Raw genomic sequence first — 16,980 nt, forward strand, 5'->3', positions numbered from 1 at the left:
CAGTTTTATAATTTCAAGGTAATTTTCATTGAATGATTCACTATTCTGATGCAGTTTGTCCTCTGAATAATAGAGTGATATACTGTATTTGAATAAAACATTTACCCTAAATTTGAAAAAGAGAGCTCATCATCAACTGTTTCCTACAACCACAGCCTAGGATTGTTAAAAAAAAACAGCTGAGCCACTGTGCAGCCTTTCATATGTCATGGGCAGGTGATGAATTCTCAACAGGAAAAGAAATGGCAGACAGATTTTTAAAAAACACTTTTTTAATTGTTGTCAGAATGTGTCTAATGTATAATCCTTTACAGAAAACAAAACGCTTTGTTTTTCACATTTTTGCTACAAGTTCAACATTTTTTTCTGTGGTTTTTCCTTTATCACTATTTACATTTTGAAAAGTTTTCAGAGTCTTATTAAATGAACGGGTCAGGGATCATCTGAGGAAGGGGGTGAAACAAATCTGTGAAGCGGTGTGCTTGTCTGGTGTGTGTCTTTTAAGGCCATGTATGTATGTGTTTATTACTTTGTAGTAGAGTTTGAAGATGCAATTTAACAAAATAAAAGAAGCATCCCACTTTTACAACATTTGTCCATTTCAATCATTGTTATGAAAAAAAGTGGCAACAGTGTTGACTTACTTCACAACTTTAACACAACTTGCTCTTGTCCCTCTAAGCTCCCTCAGATCACTTCACTCTCTTCTCATTCGTTTCAAATCACTGTAAATGTTTGTGAATATTATTAGATCATTTTTCACCAGAGCATTAAAGGTACATCATGTTAAAACTGGAATGTGGATTATGTTCAACTACAAAATGATTTTTTTTCAGATATGGATGTATTTTGTTCAAATTTGTTGTCAGTTTGCTTTTACATCGTCCACATTCTCGCTCCAACACAATGGCACCTTTAAAGGAACAATGCTGTTACGCTGAGTATGTGGGAGAGTGACTCCTTGACAGTGCAAGGGAAATACGTTTCTATGAAATTCAGACCAGTTCTTCAGAAGGTGTGTTTACGTGCACATCAGTCAGTGCCATTGGTGTACTGGGAAAGCTTATTCTCCAAGTCACAGATTCTCTTCTCCTGAGACAAAACTGTGGCCTTCAGGTTCTGAATCTCCTCCAACAACCTCTCAAGCAACTCAGGCTGGACAGGGAGACAGGGGAGGAGAGGGGAAAGAAGGAAGAAAAGGGAAACAGAAGGAGAAAGGAAAAAAGACAGTGATAAGGAAGGGGAAAATTAAGGATAAAGAAAAAGAGAAAGAGGAAAAGTAGGTCAAGGACAGTGGGCGACTAGAAATAAATAAATAAATAAATAAACCAAAACAAAGAAGGGAGCTTTGAAAAAAAGAAAAAAAAAGTTGTGGGCAGATACAAATAGAAGAGAGATCATCAGAAAAGGCTGAAACAGGAAGGTTTTCTCAGGAGTAAAGGCTACAAAGCTATAGTCTTTTTTAATTGTACATGTAACACATATAACAACAAGCAGTGAAGAAAAACCCAGATTTTGTAGCTGTTGTGAAAGCAGACGAGTAGTATGATGGTAAGACAAAGAGATTCACATATAGAACTGTGTATGTATACATCCTGAAAGCAGAGGTAGGTTAGCAGACTTACTGGCAGGCTGTTGGTGTCCAGAGTGGACATGCTGCGTCGGGTGGTGGGTCTGGAGCCCAGCACGTTCTTCTTTGCCACTTTGAGCTCTCGGCTCTTCGGCGGCACGTAGCCGTCCCTCATGGACACCAGGATCGGATCCTCGTCGCGGCCGTCCAGCCACTCGTCAGGCTCCATGGCGGGCTCGGGCCCCGCTGTGTCTGGGTACAGGTCGTCCTGGAATAAGTCCGACTGTGCAAGAAAGTTGGCAAGGTGAAAAGGTCGTAGAGGTGGTTTTGTGTTTTTGTTGAATTTTTCATCAGAATTCTCTCATTTCACTGGCACATACATAAATACAACAACAGTATAAAACTGAACTTCAAATTAAGATGTTTTGGCAAAAAAAAGTCCTCCAAATTTATGGATTAAAAACAACAACAACTTATTATACTAAATATTTTCACTTAGTATTATACTGTAGTTATAGTGATGCACTGAAGTGAGCAGTATTTTCATGGTTCCATGTTTTAGTTGATCATGTGCAGCAAATCTGAGGCTTTTTGCAATATATCACAATTAAGAAAGATTTGAATGAAAAATATTCATTTGAAAGGTGCCTAATAACCATAGCTGTGAAAAGGATCTGTGGAGAGACTGAAGCATGAAGAAACATACATGTTAAATGTATTTAAGTAATTTCAGCACAATTCAATCTTCTCCTATTGTAAAGTATAACAGCAGATCATTGGGACTCACTTTTCTGGGCACTGTCATTGTGATGGGCTCACACTTCTTGTCAAGGAGCTTGTACAACCTAAGACAATGAGTGACGGGATAAAAGAAAATAGACAACCATCAGTTGTGCTGTTGATACACATCTGTGCTTCAGTTTATACTTCATATTTGTAGGTGTAAGCTGATCACAGGCTGTTTTACAGCATCTTCACAGCTGCATGATGGAAAATTCATCACATACGGACATTGTTGCACTGGATTCAACAGGGAAAAAGATTGTTTGAACTTTCTCCAAAAAATAAAATTCCATGTAGCTAGTAAAAAGTAGAGAAGAAGAGAAACTATGCACTTAATAGTAAATGCACCCAATCTACAGCTGGCAGTGGAATAACTAGTATGTGTTGTAAATACTATTGTCCTTTACTCAGTGACAAATCCATTAGGCCAACATAAATGGCTTCAGACATGACCATCAGGACTTAATAAATAAGCTGTCAGATGCATTGCAGTGCATCATTGGAACAACGCCTGTGGCTTTTACATCCCATTAGACAAATATAATCTAATTTCCTGAAACGCCTCAGGGAGGCTGGAATCGTGGGTATTGCCGTCGTACCTGGCGATCTCACATTTGGTGACGTCCACCCCTCTCTTGGGCATGAAGCCCATCCCTCTCTGCGGCTCCTTACTGCTGAAGGTGCTCAGGTAGTGGACGTACGGCGGCTCCTCTGTGATCTCAAAGTATCGGACACTGCTGTCCCCCTGCACACACACAACACAACACAACACAACACAACACAACACAACACAACACAACACAACACAACACAACACAACACAACACAACACAACACAACACAACACACAGAGAACACATATGAAACATGGCAGAAACAAATGAGACACCGTTAACATTAAAGGGATAGTAGCATTTTTTTAAAGTGGGGTTGTATGATTTACAAATAGTACTACAAATAGTACTTTAATTGCAGTAGAAGACTCTCTGCACTCCTCCCGTTAGCAACGCCAGCCCATAGCCCTGCCCAGAGATTTACAACATACAGTGTTGTGAACAGACCCAAAGAAACGGCCTATTTTCGCGGCCTAAAAGAGGTTTTACCCGCCCGCCGATCAGCATTTGGTTAGGTCCAAATAAAAACTGTGTTTTTCCTGCACTTTGAGGAGTTGGAAAAAATTATATTATAGCGAACAATGGAACTGTGTTTTTTTTTTTTCAGGTAAAACCTCTTTTAGGCCGCGAAAATAGGCCGTTTCTTTGGGTCTGTTCACAACACTGTATGTTGTAAATCTCTGGGCAGGGCTATGGGCTGGCGTTGCAAACGGGAGGAGTGCAGAGAGTCTTCCATTGCAATTAAAGTACTTAGGGGCTATTTGTAGATCATACAACCCCACAAAAAATGCTACTATCCCTTTAAGTGTGGAAGTACAGTGGATCTGCTCACATATGTATATATCAGCACTTTACACACTGCTGTACCTTTCCACAGAGGTAGACCATGTTTGCATCTGCGTCATAATACGGTAACAACACTCCATTACTTGTGTCCAGCTCCAACAGTGCAATAGGCTCCTCGAAGTTAGTCTGCAGAGAGTAAAAACATTGATTAAAGCCAACATGTTCTTGTGCACATGCATACACATGTTTCTTGCATGATAAGAAGTTTGTTACCGGGTCCCAGAGTCCGAGCTCTCTCTGGCTCATCCTGGTGAACCCTGTGGTGAAGATGTTTCCGTCTCTGGTGAAGATGGCTCTCATTGGCCGGATGCCCTCGTGAGGAGCCAGACGCTCCTGTTGATCAGCAGAGGACAGACATCAACTATATGTATAAAAGAAGAAGATATGGTGTGTTCATAAGCGAGCTTTAGAGGTGTGTGTTCTCTACTCACTCACCGCCACCACCTCTCTCTTGCGGGGGTCACAGACACGCAGACGTCGGTCCTTACAGGTTGTGCAAAACAAACTGCCGTTTCGGTTCCAGCTGATGCTGTAGATGAGGTCTGGGTGGTCGTCCATGGAGATGAGGGGCTCACCTGTCCCCACGTTCCAGATGATAACCAAGTTGTCACTGCCTGGTGTGGGGGTGGGGGGGTGGGGGGTGGAGGGGTGGGCGACAGGGTCAGAAACAAAAAGATGGACATCTGAATGTAGACAAAATCCTGTTGGAAACCCTACTAATACTATAAAACAATAAAAAAAACATTATTATGGTACTGGTATTTATGCAACACTATGTGCTATTTTCACATTGTACATGTTTTATATTCTTATATCTTTCTCTGTGTCTTTTTATTCTATTATTTCTAGAAGCAGACACGGTAACACATTTCACTGAGCATTGTAGAATTGTGTATGCGACAAATAAATCTTATCTTATTTTAACTTTTCAGCTGTCCAAAAGCACTTTACAATTGAATAAGGGCAAATAGAAGGACATTAAATAGGACCATAAATAATCAAATATGTAGGTATTTTCTTATGTTCAAAATATATATATTTTTCAATCAATAGGTGGAAATAACAGATGAAATAGATGAAAACAGATAAATAAAAAAAAGTTTTCAGGTGTTGTTTAAAAATCCTTATTCCCTACAGGGAATTCAAGAGGACTCAGGGCGCGTGGCTTTGTCTTGGTGTATAAACCTACCCGCAGTGAGGAGTATGTTGCGTGCGGTGGGGTGCCAGGTGACGATGCCGACGCGTTTGGAGTGACCCTCCAGGACGACAACGGGGTCGGAGAGGGGGCGGGTCAGAGAATGATCTGGGATCTGCCACACCTGGAGAGGAGGACAGTCAACATTACAGTGACTAGAGCGATAACACTGTGGCAATGCACCACAGGCTTGAGAAAGAAAAAGCAACCCCACAAAGTTCCTTATCTGTGCTCAAACATGACATGCAGACCCTCAGCTGTCACCTCATCAGACTCAGTCACAGATTTACCGAGCAGCTCAGTCACTTTAATCAACATGATGCTTCCGATCGATGACACCCATGTATTAGTGTCACACCTGTGTGCAACTCCAACAGACTTCCTCATGCCCAAACACCGGAGAAAGCTTCAGCACTGACTCATTTCTGCCAAAAAATACAAAAGCCTGATCCATTCATTTATTTAACCTGTTTACAGATGTTATTATGAAGCCTGTTCCTGAACACAATTTTCAACTGGCCACTAATAGAAATAGTTATCCCTGGTCTAAACACTGTTTTTGAGGCCTTTTCTCCAGCGCAGGGAAACATTTATAGAACATGCATACATCTAACTGTAGCCTAATGTTTATGTATGTTTGTTGTTTTGGTTGTTTTTTTGTTATGTTTTGTTTTAAGATTGTTGTTCAGTGACAGATTACTAGAATAATTAGATATTGAGTGAGGGGCAGGCAATATAAGATGTATCTTCTCCCTGCTCCCTTCCAACCAAGGAATAAGAAAATGTTGTGATTTGCTATGATATTATCAAATTGTGAAATTGCCCTGGATGGAATAAATAAAAAGAAAGAAAGAAAGAAAGAAAGAAAGAAAGAAAGAAAGAAATTATTTTCTTTCCTTGTTTTGCTCCTTATCACAAGTTGCTTACTGTGTTGCTGTGTCATGTCTTCCCTGTCTTGTGCTATGTCATATCTTTATGTTTGCTTAATGTTTGTCACTGCTGGTATTGCACAAGAAAAGGAAAGAAAGAAAGAAAGAAAGAAAGAAAGAAAGAAAGAAAGAAAGAAAGAAAGAAAGAAAGAAAGAAAGAAAGAAAGAAAGAAAGAAAGAAATGCATTAAAAGAAAGTTTGTCCTTTCACGTGTGAGCCCTCAGTGGTTGGATGGTGAGATGTCAGAGTACTTTCATATTAAACTGCCAGGTCATGTCAGGAACAGGTAAAACCAGGTGTGACCTACTGTACGTTGTCGTGTTGTGTGAATTTCCTGTGGAAACAAAGGGCGGTGCAGCAACCAAACAAACAACCACGCCGATCCCTGAAGACTCATTTCTCATGTCATGATGTGAATACTTGATCCACATATGGTCATGAGGACGCACAGCTCTGTTCCTGTTGCTCTGCACTCACTCCCACACACATAAACACACTCTAATGAGCCTTTTCAGATGACACAATGATCCGTCTCTGTGAGCTGAGGAGAATGACATCACACTCATGGCCTTTCTGTAGCTCCACAGCGGCGACGCTGCCAAAACCGGACAGCTGCAACTGTCCGTCTGTGTGTTGAACATAAACAAAGCACTCACACCAACACACTCGCACACAGACATAAGCGCAAAGCACACACACAGCATCTGCCACAGCTGCTGCCATGGGAGCAGCAGTGACTCTATCATTCGATCGCACAAAGATTCCTGCGATGTTGTCGAGAACAAGTGTGATCAAATCTGTTCTCAGTGACAAATGTGCTGATGCTCAGATTCAACGAGTCAACAGACATGTTGTCATAACACAAACTGAAAAATATCAGAACTGACACATGCTCACATATCTAACATACTGCACATTTGTGTAGACACACACAGACACTGACAAGGTCGCGATAATGTTTCTTCATTACATAATTACTCATGTCACATTTTACATGTCCAAGTATTTATTTATTTATTACTTTAGTATATATTTATTTCCAAAGCTATTAAAACGTAGGGTTTCTTATATCATTGCTGTGGAGTTAATGTCGTAATTCATCACTATCACAGACATTTTCTCAAATAATGGAATTAATTTACTGTTTGCAAATCTGTCTTTGAAGCAACAGTACAATACTTTCTGCATTTATTCTGTTACATGTAAGTCAGCACTGTGCAGGTTAACACAAAAGGGGCATGCTTGTACTGAGAGGACAGAAACTGTGCTGATGTCCACATGGCCCGTCTTCAGACAGCTGACGTCTAATATTAGATCAACTTTTGATATGTTTTTGCTCAGAATGTGGACTCTGTAACATTAGAAAGGAGTCCCTTATGGACAAGTATAGACAGGACCAAACACCTCCCACTGGACTGGTGTTTTACTGTAAGATAGGCTTCCAAAAGACCAACTTAACTTTAAAGTGTGTACATGGACAGGTAAAGAGCAAGAGCACATAAACAAAACACATAAAATATAGGCTACATATATAAAAATAAAAAGGAGAGGTCACAAAAATTCCCAGCTAATATAATGTCAACTGCATGGGTAATAAACAGATACACATTTACGTTATGATTCATACTCCGGTGTCGTAGCACCCCCTGCTGGCTGAATTCAATCATGAGTTTAACCGACACAGGTTGAATACATGTGCTCATGTGTCTATACTAGTGTTTTTCAACCTTTCAACCCACGTGGGGTCACCTGAAATGTGAAATTATTGAAAATAATTGATAATAATAAAAAACATACACCACACAATCTTAAACAACTCTAACCTTTGGTCAGAAGCCAAAAAAGGTTGGGAACCACTGGTCTAGACTTAACCTGTATTTAGGTAGGCTACTGTTTAATTCATAAAGTAAAATTGATGAACTGACGTCATAACCACAGACTGACGGCAATTATCTAAATTGGTCTTCTCTCCCTGTGCGTGTGTGTGTGTTTTCTCCTAATGGAAGGACAAACACACACATACACACACTGCTTTAATCACAGACACAGACACAGTTTGGAGCAGCTGTGTAACAATGACGAGGTTGGTCGCTGCTGACAGAAAGAGGAGAGGACACTCAGTCTGTTCAGCAGACTGATGAAGAGACGGAGCAGAGGCAGAACAGGTGGGTGGACAGTCAGACAGGTAGAGACGAACTCTCTGACTCTGACTGAGTCACACAACAACAAACTCCTCCACATGCACTTGCAACTTCTCTGTCTCACTCAGTACTTTTCCTCTACACGCAAACACAGACACACACACACACACACACACACACACACACACACACACACACACACACTGTCATTACCATTGCAGTACAGTCCTCTGAGCAGCTAGCCAGGATGTTGTCATCGTGAGGACACCAGTCAATGTCGAGGACCGGTCCAGAGTGGCCGATCACCAAGGGGTAGCTCTTATCCACACGGCCTGTCTGCAGCAGGGACACACATGAGTAAGGACTGTGTGTACATACAGTAACTTACTGTAACACCAACATTCATCCATTCCTCATTAACTAAATGAGAAGTAGTAGTGAGTGAGTAGTAAGCGGTGTATAGACAATGGATGTTTTTTCTCCTCCTAGTAGCCCATTGACAGCCTGAGTTAACACCTTTTCTATTAAAACACAGTGTGAAGTACACAATATACTATGCACTGTATGCCAGGTTTATTGTTAAGTAATGCAGATAGATAGATAGATAGATAGATAGATAGATAGATAGATAGATAGATAGATAGATAGATAGATAGATAGATAGATAGATAGATAGATAGATAGATAGATAGATAGATAGATAGATAGATAGATAGATGAAAGAAAGAAAGAAAGAAAGAAAGAAAGAAAGAAAGAAAGAAAGAAAGAAAGAAAGAAAGAAAGAAAGAAAGAAAGAAAGAAAGAAAGAAACTCTATTGATCACTTGGGAAAAGTGAAACCTGTTAGAAGAGAAAGGGGAATGTAGAATACACCAACAAAAAAAACACAATTCTAACAGTGTCAAATGTCAAATACCAATATGGACCATGCACCATGTGAGCACACTCTAAACTAAAAGGATGAAAAATGTTCCAAATTCCATTTGGAAATAATTGATTTGAGTGAACTTGGGAACAATTACAGGTCAGTATGGTCATAGAGACACAAATGTGAATGTTCAAGAAGGATTGAGTCAGTAAAGTGCTCACATCACATTTGAATGTTTAATGAGAAAGGCCAGCCCTGTGTTGTTAGACAGACTCTGTGAAAACGGACCAATGTCACGATCTCTCATGTAAACAAGATGTGACAGTTACACTGGAATTACACCACAAAGATAAACACAGACATTTTAATGTGATACAGACTGATGCCACTTCCACTTTATTCCATCTTCCCCTTTTCTTATCATGTGAACATGTGTATCAACTTCTGAGATATCTCTCCTTCCACACACACACACTCGCACACCAAAAACACACCCCTAGAGAGGTGTATTAATAGCTGAGTGACGAGGCGTTGAAAGGGGAGTTTTTCATGTGGCCTGTTGGGGACCCAGAGGGGGGAGATGGAGGATGGAGAGCACGTTGGTGTGTATTAATAGCATGTCTGTTCATGACTCCTCTATATAATCATGTCCACTTCCACCGTGTCTCCACAAAACTCTGCAATACTCTGCGTCACTAATTACCATGATTGATATCCTGATGAATCTCAGCGTTGATGACCCTGTTACACCTATGACATTTCTAAACTGGTGTTCATTCCTCTCTCTGTAGTCTAATTATAACACAGAACAGTTCCCATTATACAATGAATATGAAGCACACAGGTTATTTACAGATTACATGTAGCCTACCACTGTTGAACATTATTATTACATCATTTAACAAAAGTGATCTGTGATTTTTTTTCTTTTTTTCAGACTCAAAACAATGAACTCCTTCTGGGCTGTGATTGACAGCTGGTGTCGGAGCTCGGCTCAAAATGAAACCTGCTGAGTGGAGGTGTCTCACAGGGCAGGTCAACTCAATCACTGCAGTCTTGGCTGATTACAGTGGCGTCAGCAGCTATTTGTAGTCTAGCTCCACCTTGATCTGCAGCTAACTGGACACATTATGAAACTGAAGCTGAAAAGAAACCATTTTTGGAACATGTGAAAAATAAAAGTTTTATTACAGTATAAGTGAAGCAACTTCAGACGTTAGATATAGAGTTTACACCATTGTTGTTGTTATATCAAAGCCAAATTCACAGCCATTTAACTATTCTATCTTCCAAAATACGTATTTAATCTATATGACACTGGTGATCTAGTTGGATATATCATTCAACATGATGGGTTAGTTTGTTTTCTTTTTTTTTTCTTTAATATTTGTGGTGTCCATCGTTTATTTTAAGGCGATGTTGTTATCATCATGAGGCGTGATGAACACCATCGCAGCTTTGAACGCCTGATCTGTCTGGACCTGTTGCTTTTCCTGTCGCTGTATTTCTGTTGCAGCAATTATGGTGTCTGTCCCCAGGCCCACAGCAAATACAGTACTATGTCCTCTGCTGCTGCAGGGAAAACCTACCAGTCAAATCCAGCTTGAATATTAAAGCAGAAGTAAGTGATATATTTGTGTTAGTATAAGTCTTAAATAGTTATATCTTCCGACAGCAATCACTTACATAGAGTGTTTGGACTGAAACACGGGTCTGTCAGTCCCTCTGCTCTGCTCTGAGCCGAAGAGAAAACATTTATCGTATCCTACAGTTTTTATCCAATGAGGAGAGAGAACGGCATGCAGGGCTGTGTGTGCAGCCAAGGAACGCCGTGAATGTGGCGACGTAGGGACGAGGACTGTTATGGTGCGTTCAAGGAAACTTGTATTTTTCCGACCGTGAAGTGGTACCAGTTCGATCTGGTACGAGTTCACCGGTCGGAAGTTATGAGTGGCCGTTATAGTGACTTTCACCGGTAAAACAGGTCGGAAAAACACGAGTGGGTTGCCTGAAACGCTACAAAGTCGTAAGTTGTGACTTGAAGCTGTAATTTACGATTTCAAAAGCCTGCCTGGAACGCAGCATTAGCGAAAACGACCGGACCACTTACTTCTGCTTTAATTGTTGTAAATTGTATGAAAATATGTTATTAGTATATTTTTGTCTCACTCACAGAATTACACTCAAGGACTTCTGACATTAAGAGTGATGACCCAATTTCAGAGGATGAGACATTAGATTTTCTTCAATTATCCGGGGTAGAGAAAATATTTGACCTTAGTAAAGAGCTGCCTGCTAAAGGTTTCATGGGTCTCCTTTACAGCCTGCTGATTATGTCACACAACATCGACCCTGTCACAGCCGCTTACAGCTAAACATTACAGAGGGTTCAGTTACTGGGATGAGTGTCTGTACAGGACTGATGCTTAGTCAAGAAATCTGAACTGATCAATACACAGATGTTCAAAGAGCTGGATATGAGTGAGCAGCACACACATTTCCATGTGATGGCATTTGTCTTTTGTGACCTTGATGAGATGAACGATATGTCAACTCACAAACACTGAGATCTAAAAGGTTACAGTCTTCCCCTTAGTGGAAAAAAGGAAACCATCGTTACTTTGTTTTCCAAGTAAAGTTCTCCTCTAGTTCTTCCCCTTAACACATAATAAACACATAATAAAAACACCATTTAAAAATAACATGTACAAAGCACAAGCAGCCTCTTCCCAATACGGCAGCTAAGACTTACTGTGTACGGCCATGTCAGCATGCTAACATGCTAATGTGCAGTAGGCCTGATTTCGGCTATGTTCACAATCTATGCAATCAGCGAGAAACAGAATTAAGTTAGGAGTGGTGGAAATGTTAATTTACAATGAGTATATAAAAGGTTTTCAATTTTGTCACAGAGTTTGAAATTACTCACAAATATGTAGCTTATAGTCTAATATCTGTACTGTATTAAAAAGTAATATAAAAAAATAAAACAGGGTGGATAGTGTCATTCTTCATTAATATGGTGTATATTTATCCATCTTTACTTTATGTTTGTTTTCTATAAACTGGCTTGAGAAATATGAACTTTTTATGGTCTGAAAAGTTCAAGTGATATTTTCTGTCTATCTGGGACTGGCTACATAATGTGGCCACACATTCATTTCAATTCAATTCACCATACAATGGCAATCAAGTCAGTAAGTACGCAGCCATTTCACACATGCCAATAGGGTTCAGTATGAATATTATATCTGCTCAAAACTGAATGTCAGTCAATCAGTTCTAGCATCATTCAGTGGTAGATAGACTGAACACTGAAGCCTCTGTTGTGTTTCCCTTACTGACCTTAGAGAGGGGCAGGACCAGGAATGCTCCTCCACCGCTGGACTCTATGATGACTGCCAGGAACTTTGGGTTGACGGCGCAGAAGGAGCTATCCCACGTCACCTTGGAAACGCGGATGTCGTCATAACCCTGCTCAGCCTTGACCGTCTGGCCAAAGACATGCCGAAACTTACTCTGCCGTACGATGCTGCGACTCATGGCTGGAGGACGGCAGGAGGTGAGGGAGCGATGAGAGGTGAAAGGGGGGAAAACGGGGAGACAAAACTTTCATCATCAACATTCACTACAAACTTCAGCAAACTAAAATCACCAGCAGAGAGCTTCATCAACATGTAGCCTACTGTATATTTATGTTGGACCAAACATGTAGTGATTTTTGGCTTTGAACCACATTATGATTTATGTTAGTGTAACTGTTGTTGTTCTGGCCTGCCCTGAGCGGGTTTCGAACCTGAGTCTCCCGCACTGCGCGCAAAGATGCTAACCGTTTTGCCAAGAGGTCAATGACCACTTGGCAAGTGGGTTAGCACGTCTTTTATGGATGAGTGAGTTTAACTTCAGTACCGCTTACCGCCACATGTCGTCACTTCTCCTCACTGGTACCTTGTGACTGTGGCTATACCCGCAGACCTTCGTTACATTAGTATCCTTAACAGGAAAAGCAAACAAACAAAGGCCGATTAAAGAGCTTATAACCACAGTGTTCGACTCCTCTCAGTCTGATTGATTGATTGATTGATTGATTGATTGATTGATTGATTGATTGATTGATTGATTGATTGATTGATTGATTGATTGATTGATTGATTCTTTTAATGACCACACAGCCAGGCTGGTGGAATTAGCTTCCAGTACAGCTTATTGGTACAGGTTCCAAACATATAACATGTATAGACAAACATACAAATAGGGCCGATTAAAGAGCTTATAACCATGCAGTGGGGATGAAACTGCAGTGGGGATCCGTTCATACTTTCTTTCTCCTGCTGCAGCAAACAGTCTGTTACTGTCATAAGTATGACGTTGTCATGGAGGCAGGTTGGTGAAAAACACTCATAACTATCATCACTTAATGTGCTGCAGCTTTCTGCTGTTTGTCCTGTCATGTGTTTTTCAAGGTTGAAGATGAGTCAGTATCAGGATGATGCATTCAAGCTGTTTATTTTGAAGGTTCACAGGGCTGTCAAAACCACATCAAGTGGATCAGATTTTTTCCATGTTATATTTGGACTGACTTTCTTCTCATCATTACATTCACTGCACTTAAACAGATCCCTATAATGATACATAACTTAGTAGTAGATAATTCACATGGTCATCTTTCTGCACCACAAATACATACTATTACTTGGGTAATATTTTGAATGCAGACTTTTACTTTGTTTAGACTGGTCTGTTTACTTAGGCAAACGATCTGAATATCATTAATTCATACTGAGTATCCATTAATATATTTAACAGACCTTAAACCCTCCTCTTAGTCTAGAAACAGGATCCATGTGAACACACAGTTTCCACCGCTTTGGTGAGAGTTTTAGTGTATTTTACAAGACAGCTAACTGTTGGTGGGGGGAAAAGGTGATGTCACCTCCATCTGTGGACCAATCAGGATTCAGCAGCTGACTGGCTGTTTGTTAATCATCAATCAATTCGGTAATGACCTTTTTCTTTTCAACTTGTTGCTTATTGTTGTGGATGTTTTGATGTTTTAAGAAATGCGTTAAGCCAAAGCTGTAAACGAGTTATCTGTAAATAACCATCTGCTTTTCTCTGCATAATGAATGAAGTCTGTGTTCTGTTCTCAGGCTGGCTGTTGACGGACAGCTTACCATCCTGCAGCTCTCCCATGCAGGCACCAGGCCAGAGGGACTGTAATCCCCCAAATCACAGGAGATATTCTATAACAGTGCCTACCATCAGTACGGTTATTAATAGTTGATTGTCCCAACAAACACTATGTGATAGCCAAACATCAAAGACACACAGTAAGACTCAGAGCCCATAGAAGACAGGATATAATACCAGGGTGAAGCTACATTCATTCATACTGATGTGATACCAAACCTATGTGAATGTATTTTAATCTCACATACTGGTGTACAGGAACTAAAAAAAAACAAAAATACAAATCTAAAAGTAGGCTTGCATCCGCCCCCTGAGGACATCTGACAAATGCAGCAGAGTTCTTCTTCTTGTTTAGTGGATGATCATGAACTCAAACTGTCGGGCTCTCATAATAAAACCAAGAGGAGATCCGGCTGAGGCCAGAGCTGAGGGGGAACATGTTCATTTATCAGGCCTGTGAGCCACTGAGTCCTGACCTGAATCCTGCTGTGATGGAGCTTTAGATGATGACGTCTGACCCGTCACATTAGAATAAACATAACATTTAGGTGCAAACTCAGCCCAGAGGACGCTGGTGGACACGACCGCAGGCTGATGGACAGTTGTTCTCGCTGCTTTCCTGGAAGCTCTCCATTATCAAGACATTTACATTCCAGTGGCCACTTCAGGCGGGCCAGCTGTGGGGCATCTCAGGGCGAACACTGACACTATCATACATACTGATACACACAGATCCAAAAGAAAGCACTCGGACTTTTGGATCCAACTATATGCTCCGTTTTATTGACATGATACAACCTAATATTGTGTTTCCAGGGTTCGAATCCCGCATTGGGCAGCCCTTTCCTACATTTCATTCCCCCTCTCTGCCTCCCCATTTCCTGTCTCTCTCTTCACTGTCCTATCAATTAAAGGCATTAAAAGCTCAAAAATATACTTGTGTTTCCACCTGGCTGAGCAGATAGAGAAGCCATCCTGCTGTAATGATGATCTCCAAACACTAACTTTATCCTAATGAGAAAAGAGAATACAGGTCTAGACGCTCATAACTTCAAGGAAAGGGACTGAAAAGTCGATGAGAATAAACAAAACCCTTTTTAAGCCACAGCTTCTCTAACTGGAAGAATGTCAGGGAGACTTGTGACCTTTTTAAGAAGTGGTGGCAGACATAAGGGGATCTATGGTAAATGATAGCCAACGTTGAAAAACCTCCGATCTGCTCCTTTAATTCTGCTCAGGTTAATGAGATTACACTCCTGTGTCGCGCGCGGCGGCACGGCTCTGGGGAGTCGAGACAGAGCGAAAGAATGACACTGCCACTTTCCTAATATAGACATGACAAACTGCACTGTCCCACCCGGGCCCGCCCGCCCCTCCTACCCGCTCCTAAATAGTCCCAGAATGAAGCCGAGGCTCTCTGTGGCGCTTTATCCTTAATGAACCCACCGTGGATCTAAACAGCCCAATGCGCACAAACACACACAAACAGGAACATATACTGTAGGCGCAGCGGGGGGGTGGGTGTGAGGGTGTGAGGGAGGGAGGGGAGGTCTTGGTGGACTAAATGTTGGCTACAACTGATCTTCGAAGTAGCCCACAGCTGCCATGTAAGACTCAAGACCTGCTCCGGTACGTGCGCAAACCCAGTGAACCGACTTTATCCAAAGGTGGAGACGCACCGACTCCTCTCCTGCCGGCAGTGCAGTAAAAGAAGCTGACGCACCTCTCACCCACTGCAGCACCGACACCGACACACGCATTAGGAAAAGACAGACCACCCCCAAAGAGAGACAAAGCTCACCTCAGGCTTTGGGGGAGACCCCTCTTCCCTGGACAACTCGGTCAGTGTTGTGTGTAAGCCCACTCCTCCTCCTCTCCTCCGCCCGCTGATCTTATTCCTTGGAATGATATTCCTTGATCCCGCGGCTTCGTCCTGGAGTTGGTGCGGACTTTGCTGAGGAGACGCACTGGACAACTGCGTGACACTCCTCGGCAGGGAAAGAGAGAGAGAGGGGGGGTGGGGGGGTAGGAGAGGACCGGGGCAGAGCAGGGAGACGGGAGGAGGGTGGGTGCAGGGTGGGAGCCGCGTCTATTTTGGAACCGGCTCTGTCAGTGCAGGGAAACGTGACGCGCGCCGGTTGCAGGGGGCCAGGCGCGTGCCCCGGGGGGTCAGAGTCACAGCTGGTGGGGGTCTGGGTCTGGGAGGAGATCTGGGACTTTAACAGGTAAATCAATGCACCCAGGTGAACCCAGCTCCAACGCTGCAGTCAGGTGCTCAACTGAGAGCTCCTCTTTTTTTAATTTAAAGGTACAATGCGTTGATCAGAGCAGATTAAAAAAGAGAGAGAAGGCTTACACACCTGGAGATGGAGTCAACATCTGGTCTGCAGGGAGCAGGGCGTTTGTGCATGAAAAGATTTGTGGCATCTACAACAGGTGACATTACCACTGAACACCCTTTAACATTCACTTGAGACTACCATATCACTACTCTATTTTAAGTAGAGTTAATTTATCATTTATTTATTTATTACATAAGGAAAGATTCCATTACATCATAATTTCACCTGCACTAGTTTCTAGCCACAGACAGCTACACAATGTGCTTATCATATTAATGAGTTGTTTATTATAGCCAGCTTTATACCATGGGGGGCTCTTCACCTCGATGCATAATGCAGTTTTTTGGATCCTCTATGACCAGTATAAAGAGAGGAAATATGACAAATCAGATGAGTGACCTTGTGACATAACTGCTGTATTTAAGTCAATGCTTATAGTGGCAAACAAAGTTATTAATGATGATAAACTCACTGCTTGCTCCGCTGGCTTCCAGTCAGTGTTT

The 16,980-nt window shown here is 41.7% G+C and overlaps 1 protein-coding gene across 1 annotated transcript; it reads right to left on the minus strand.

The window, feature by feature from the left end:
• Window positions 1-326: 326 nt before the first annotated feature.
• coro6 (coronin 6) lies at window positions 327-16,126 on the minus strand. Its single transcript, XM_085798630.1, has 11 exons — window positions 15,937-16,126; window positions 12,291-12,490; window positions 8,292-8,414; window positions 5,003-5,132; window positions 4,249-4,427; window positions 4,027-4,146; window positions 3,835-3,939; window positions 2,953-3,098; window positions 2,358-2,415; window positions 1,626-1,853; window positions 327-1,155 (listed from the first exon to the last, which is right to left on the minus strand). Exons 2-11 carry the CDS (start codon window positions 12,486-12,488, stop codon window positions 1,033-1,035), a joined length of 1,410 nt encoding a protein of 469 aa, XP_085654756.1. The 5' UTR covers window positions 12,489-12,490; window positions 15,937-16,126; the 3' UTR covers window positions 327-1,032.
• Between the last annotated feature and the right edge of the window lie 854 nt (window positions 16,127-16,980).

Source organism: Trachurus japonicus, chromosome 14 (genome assembly GCF_045865225.1).
Source record: "Trachurus japonicus isolate A0001 chromosome 14, Traja_1.0".
Classification (NCBI taxonomy): Eukaryota; Metazoa; Chordata; class Actinopteri; order Carangiformes; family Carangidae; genus Trachurus; species Trachurus japonicus.

What these genes read in the sequence shown, in the direction of transcription:
- coro6 (XM_085798630.1), bottom strand. Translation starts at nt 12,488, where the DNA reads ATGAGTCGCAGCATCGTACGGCAGAGTAAGTTTCGGCATGTCTTTGGC. An exon ending in CAACATACTCCTCACTGCGG is followed by an intron (nt 4,428 to 5,002) that starts GTAGGTTTATAC and finishes CCCCCACACCAG; the next exon opens with GCAGTGACAACTTGGTTATC. An exon ending in ACCAAATGTGAGATCGCCAG is followed by an intron (nt 2,416 to 2,952) that starts GTACGACGGCAA and finishes TCATTGTCTTAG; the next exon opens with GTTGTACAAGCTCCTTGACA.